The sequence below is a fragment of the Montipora capricornis genome, chromosome 9, assembly GCF_036669925.1.
Source record: "Montipora capricornis isolate CH-2021 chromosome 9, ASM3666992v2, whole genome shotgun sequence".
Lineage (NCBI taxonomy): Eukaryota > Metazoa > Cnidaria > Anthozoa > Scleractinia > Acroporidae > Montipora > Montipora capricornis.
This window is the reverse complement of record NC_090891.1, coordinates 5742119-5748379: the sequence shown is the minus strand read 5'-3', so window position 1 is coordinate 5748379 and position 6261 is coordinate 5742119. Positions and strand designations below refer to the sequence as shown.

The 6261-nt window shown below is 40.1% G+C and overlaps 1 protein-coding gene across 1 annotated transcript in view; it reads right to left on the bottom strand.

Moving 5' to 3' along the window:
- Positions 1–398: 398 nt before the first annotated feature.
- Positions 399–6261, bottom strand: part of LOC138015269 (adhesion G-protein coupled receptor D1-like) — a 9228-nt gene continuing 3365 nt past the window's right edge. The window contains exons 3-5 of the mRNA XM_068862247.1: positions 5629–5883; positions 3997–4111; positions 399–1806 (exon numbers count right to left, since the gene is read on the bottom strand). Coding sequence (XP_068718348.1) covers positions 1646–1806; positions 3997–4111; positions 5629–5883 — 531 coding nt within the window. The 3' untranslated portion in view covers positions 399–1645. The remainder of the gene's footprint in view (positions 1807–3996; positions 4112–5628; positions 5884–6261) is intronic.

Sequence of the window (6261 nt, the reverse complement as noted above, 5' to 3'; positions counted from 1 at the left end):
CTGAACCCTGTACTAGAGGAGTCATCCTATCCAGATCAAACATGGGCACCTTGGTTTAACTAAGCATGCGCCTGAGCCAACCCCAACGTGGTGCACAGGTTGAAGGCCTCTACTTCCCCGCCACAGAGGAGCTGATTTCCATACTACTCATGGTACTTTAAATTTACCAACAGAATAAGTAAAGTCGATCTTTTTAAATGTGGGTGACACTGAATAACCAAGCAAACAAACCATCGTCCCTCTTAATTACGATACATAGAGACTGAAACGCATTAGGATATGCAATAATATGAATTCTATGTAATACAAAAATGTGTTACAAGTACAATAACTTTAAAGCAGAAAAAAAAAAACTAATTAGTGACTCCTGTCGTCTTTGAGCGAGTGGCAAGCCGTTTTCGGTTTGGCAACTTAGTACGGCAAAGGCTCTTCCTTCTTCAGTTTATCGCCTATAATTATTAGAATTGTAGGACAAAGGAAATCTTAGGTTGAGTATGTAAAGTATACTATTTCATTTGAAGAGTTCCTCAAGATATCACGGTAGTCATATATATACCCAGGTCATTGCAAAGGACACTCAATAGCCCTTATGCGTGATGACGCCTGACTAGCTAATTTCACCACCAAGCCTCGGATTGGAAAATTAAACTTTAGAAAATCAACCTTTTTTAATTTTAGCATGAGCTAAATCCCAAAGAAGCAAACTTATAAAGAAAATCCACGTGCGAACAGTATTGCACGTCCAGATTATGTGAATATTTTTTTGCAAGCAATCTTCTTGGTGAATTTTTAGCATAGGTCGTAATCATGCATAAGTTCTAACTAGGCTTTGCCATGGGAGACCCAAGCCATACTAGCTCCCAGTGGCCGGCGGTTCTTTCGGTCAGCTGAAGAATAACGACTTCTCGCTTCTCTCGAACCGTGCACGTCATCGACTTCTGGAGGCTTTTATCTCAAAGATTACAACAACAGTGATTGCCATCGGTTACAAGATTGGACCCTAAATACGACTCCGCTACTTTCGAAACTGGCTAGAGGGCTTTATTCTCAATTTAACATAAAGAACTGTGGCCTTCAGTGATATTGAAAAAAATGGCTTTACACTTAACGTTTTCATCGTCAAGCCGTTCTTTGGATGGAAGCGCCGCATAGAACAGGCCGGTCATATCTGTCTTCTGATAAAAAAGTAATCTAGTTATTTTCCACGCAGTTATTATAAACGTACGTTAAGGTAAGAATCGTTCAGGTCTGAATTCTGCAAGCCGGCCTGGCTGTGGTGCTGTACTTAGTGAATTTTCAAAACCATATAAGCCCCAGTCATTTTAGCTTGTTTCTAGCTTTTTAGTACTCTCTGATCGAGGCTACAACCGGGTAGAAATAAACTGAAAGCCGTTCACTTGGCACAACAAAAGACAATTGAAAGAGCGGCTGTTTCTTTAGAATATCTAATTTGGATGCTCTGTAGTCGAAAGCATTTAACTAATGTGTGATTACTTATAGCTTACAATCTTATTATTATAATTTCAAGGACATCACAGCCGCAGCGGTTGGGCTACACATGTACGGGTTTCGGCCCTCCATCATCCAATTTCCGTTCTGAAAGGAAGGTTGATTTGTGCACATCGTGTCATCGTTACTGTTGTTATTATAAACGCGTGTTGAACGAGTTGTCAGCATTTGTGTCTTCCTCTGGAGGAGGCATTGACTTAACTTCAATGCGTGATGGTCTTGGCTTCGATGTCGTGTTACCATAATCGTTTCCCACCTCTAGCTGCTTATCGTCATCTTCATCCTGGTTGGATTTTCCTAAGCAAAGAAGAGTCTAAGAATTGCATGATGCTCATACCTTTAAAGCAACTGAGAGTCTGAATGAAAATTAAACGAGCCGACTCGAGTTAAATCCAGTTGTCGAAATCGGGTAGTTAAAGATTACGCAAGTTGTAAGAGTTCTCTTTTGCTGACGTCATTTACATATCCCAGGGAAATATCAAGGCTGCAGCACAAAGAGATGTACAAAGTAGTCGATGGAATCACTCTGAGGCAAGTCAATCAGTCAGAATACCTGCCTGAGGAATGTTCTCGACTGCAAGGCTAAATACAGGAGAATACCGTCTTGGAGTGAATCAAAGAGTACTTATAAAACAGTGAAAATATGCAAAATAAGACCATTTTACAGCCAATACTAGGAGCCCATGACTAGGGAAAACAACTCCCATACTAAGCCTACGTCACGGCATTTTTACAGACCGATCTATTTTAGACTTCCTTTTCCGCAAAAAACAAAGGCAGTTCCGGTTCGATGACGCTATGACGTCAAGACAGTTTCCTGTGATTGGTCATCAGGCTCCTGCGAGAGTCTTATTCGCGGGAAATTCAATCCAAAAATTTATCAATCTGTGAAAACGCCGTGACAACTGCCAAGTATGGACTAAAAGATATAGATAAAGAACAGGTCACAGACGGACGAGATGAGTGTAACGAAACTCGAGAATATCTGGACTGAAACAAAAAAAAAAAGAAAAGAAAAGAAAAGAACTGTGGGTTGTGGAGTACGCCAGACCTCGGTGGTTTGGCCACATGTCGAGAATGGATGACCAACTCAGGATACGAGGTTTCACGTTGATTTGTGTAGGCGTCACAAAGTGACTCTAAAGGCGAAAGATATAAATGATCCTCGCACTTAAAGAGGCTAGGTCACGCTATTTTAGGTACTTTTGTTTAATTTTGTTAATTATGAGCTCTAAACGTCAAATTGGCAGAGGAAGAGTCTTTTATTTGCAAAATGACGGCCACATAACAACTGAGAATGGTTCCAGCTTTGTAAGTGACATTTTGATATAGATTGATATAAATTTGAAAAAAGGTGGGCCGACGTTTTTCAAATTTACCCAAATTCGATCCATTTCAATCCTCTCCAGTATTGTCCATCCATGTCCCTTCTTAGCTTCCCTGTGTTTTGTTAGAGTTTTTCTATAGTTTTGAACAGTTATTTTGATACTTTAGTTAATTCTATGACCATCCGATCAATGCTGAAATTGCCTAAAATTGCATGACCTAGCCCCTCTAACTGGATAATTTCAGCAGTAGTCACTTTTAATTAAAGACATAAATAATTCTGAGGGTTTCAACGGGATTCGAACCCATGATCTCTGCGATGTCGGTGCAATGCTTTATCAACTGAGCTATGAAGTCACACGGGTAGGAGCAGATCAATTTGTTGGGCTCTCGTGTTCCCGTGAAAGGACTTGTGAATGAAAGAAATGTATATTTGAAGTGCGGTTTATAGACGTAAGATAAAAGTGGTCCTCGCAGTTAACTGTGTGGCTTCATGACCGTATAACCAGAAACCTAACAGAAATGAAATATATGAAGTTTTAACATTATGATGAGTATACAAAGCAAAGTATGGCTTGGTTGAGAAGGGGCATCCAAGCTCCTTCAATATATATATATATTTTTCAAAACACCTTTAAACTGAGGAGAATATTTCCAGGTTATCGTTTTATTCAGTGAAAAACGCAAAAGCTTCTTGTATCAATCACCATGTACAGCGCACGATATACCACCGTTTGATATTTAAATGAACTGAAGTAGACTTCAGGATTCATACGTTTTGTTGTTCTCAATGCAGATTACGTTACAATACTCATGGCGGATCCTCTTTCAAGTCAGACATACTTATGCTCGCACGCACTCTCTTGAGTATCGTCACGTGATCTGTATTACAGAAACAAATGGAGCATTCTTTCTTGGGAGCCCAACCAATAGACCAATTACGATATATTAAATTTCACTCCGAAACAAAAGGAATCATCTCGAGGCTCTGGGGAATAAACTCATACAAATACTTATAATTATTCCCCAGAGCCTCGAGATGATGCCTTTTCTTTGGGACTGAATTTTAATATATCGAAATTGGTCTATTGATAGACAACTTTGTGACGTAGTGAATTTTGTACTCAAACAGAAGAACGTAAAACAGCGTTTAGTACATACCCAGCGTGCCCTTCTTTGGATTGGTCCTCAAATTATCAGAACTGTTGTGAGGATTTACTGGCTTGACCGCTCTGGGCATGCGCCTCTGTCGTCGTCGGTTGATAGCATCTTTTATCTTATTCATTTAAAGAATATTGACGTCAATATTTATCACTTTCACCCTTAAATGCACCAGTCATGGCCATAGTTTAGGTTTAGACTTTTATAGGCACCCAGGCTTCATTTTGCCTTTTTTTTCTTTTCATGATATGAAAGGGACATGGATATCGTTCAATTTAAATTTGACAACTGCAGTAAAGCAAGCTGTAACGATCGCTTTGCTCGATATTTTGCCTCGAGACGGATTAAAATGTTTCATCTTACTTTCTCCGGCAAAATCTTTCAGATATACTGTATGTTCAGAAATGAAAGTAACTAAATGGAGGCGTATTTCAATAAGAGTCACACACGTCTTCTCCACAACTACAACGTTACACGTGTCTCGGAATACAGACAATTAACGTCACAAATTGTTCCCCAAATTCCTCAAGTAAAGATAAACAGCTGCATTTATCCTAAGCTAAAAATGACGTCACGGCATGACCTTTACCCTTACCTAAGAAAGTATCTAATCGGCGTAGGTGGGTGGGTCGTGGGTCGTGGGTCGTGTGTCGTGTGTCGTGGGTCGTGGGTCGTGGGTCGTGGGTCCCTAACCCTTTTTAAAAAATGCACGACTAGAAATTCTCGAAACAGACAAGACCTAAGACCTAAGACAAATTTGGACCGAGCACTGAGGGAGCTAATATATTTCTTTTTTTTTCTTCAAACAAACATTACCCACCACCCACCCACCCACGCGATTTAGCCTCACCCTTACCTACTTGTTGCCAATAGATTGCAAAGGCTTAGACTTAAAGGGACACTTCGTGTTGGATGCATCTAATTAGGCGCATTTCTGGACATGAGTGAAATCTTTAACCCATTGACGCCCTAGGATGCCCCAAGTTGACGAGTAAAATCGTCTGGCGTTAGACAGAGTAAAATCTGTTAAGTCTCACTTCCAGTGATCAATGGTTAAAGATCAGGGGCCCGTTTCCTCGAAAGTCCTTAAACTTAACGGGCCATTTTCGGGTGTCACAATTCCCTCTGTATCTCAAGAATCGGAGAGGATTTAAGTCGTCAAACTTCACAGTTAGTTTCCTTTTTGTTACCTTGAAAACGTCTTAAAAGATCCGCTTTCCTGAACAAGCGGTTGGCAGATTCACAAATGGCTTTTCAGGACTTTCGAGAAACGGGCCAGCAGCTCCGTCTCAGACTTGGCTAAGTTCTTTAATTTGAAATTGAGACAGAAATCAATGAAGTTTGATTCATTTTGGATCATTTCTTGTTTGTTATCTACATGGTAGTGAGCAACGTTTCAAAAGAGAGAGACGAATAAGAATAAAGGATTTTCATTTTTATCTTTGGACAAACAACAGCCTGCCCGTTTAACGTTTGCCGTTTCACGCGTAAAGGCGATCACGATAAATCTCTCTCGTTTTTGCGCACTTAACGCAATGTTTCGTAGCGTTTTCCCTTTCTTTGACGCCGTGTTTACTTAATAACAACTAAATTAATTGGGTCCCAGGACAGTATTTGTTTTCATAATCCCACCTGTCTATTAAGAAGGCAATGAAATATGAAGACCATCAATCCCTGAAGAGAGTTGAAGATGGAAAATATATACTTAAAAACGACGGTATCTGAATTGAAGCTTAAGAGTCCAAACGACCAGGTGATACCAAGCAGAGGAAGAATGATCACAGAGGCCCTGATCCCAGCTTTAACTTTTTCCATTTGTGAGCTGTTCTTCATCCGCCTCGTTGAAAACATTGAGTGCATTACAAGAACAAATACAACGATGTTTATCTGTGAAAACAAAAGAGCCTTGAGTAGACGATATCCAAATTCATTGCCCGGTACGTTTTCTCCTATCAGGCATGATGAATTACTATCTGCATTAAACGGGCCTATGCCAGAGTTCTAATCGGCTTATTACCGCCACCACCCCCTCAACATCAACGACGACGACGGTTAGGAGAACGCCACAAAACAATAGCTCTAATGAGCAAAAACAAAGGCGTTTGTTTTTATTTTGGTACATTTCTTCGCCTTCCTCGTCGTGACAACGACGTGAATTGACGAAATTTCAGGTTTGGTAGAGGACGTGAGAACATGACAATATATTTTTAATTTTCTCCCCAAACAACCACACAATTCATGCCAATTTTATTCCTGCAATATTTC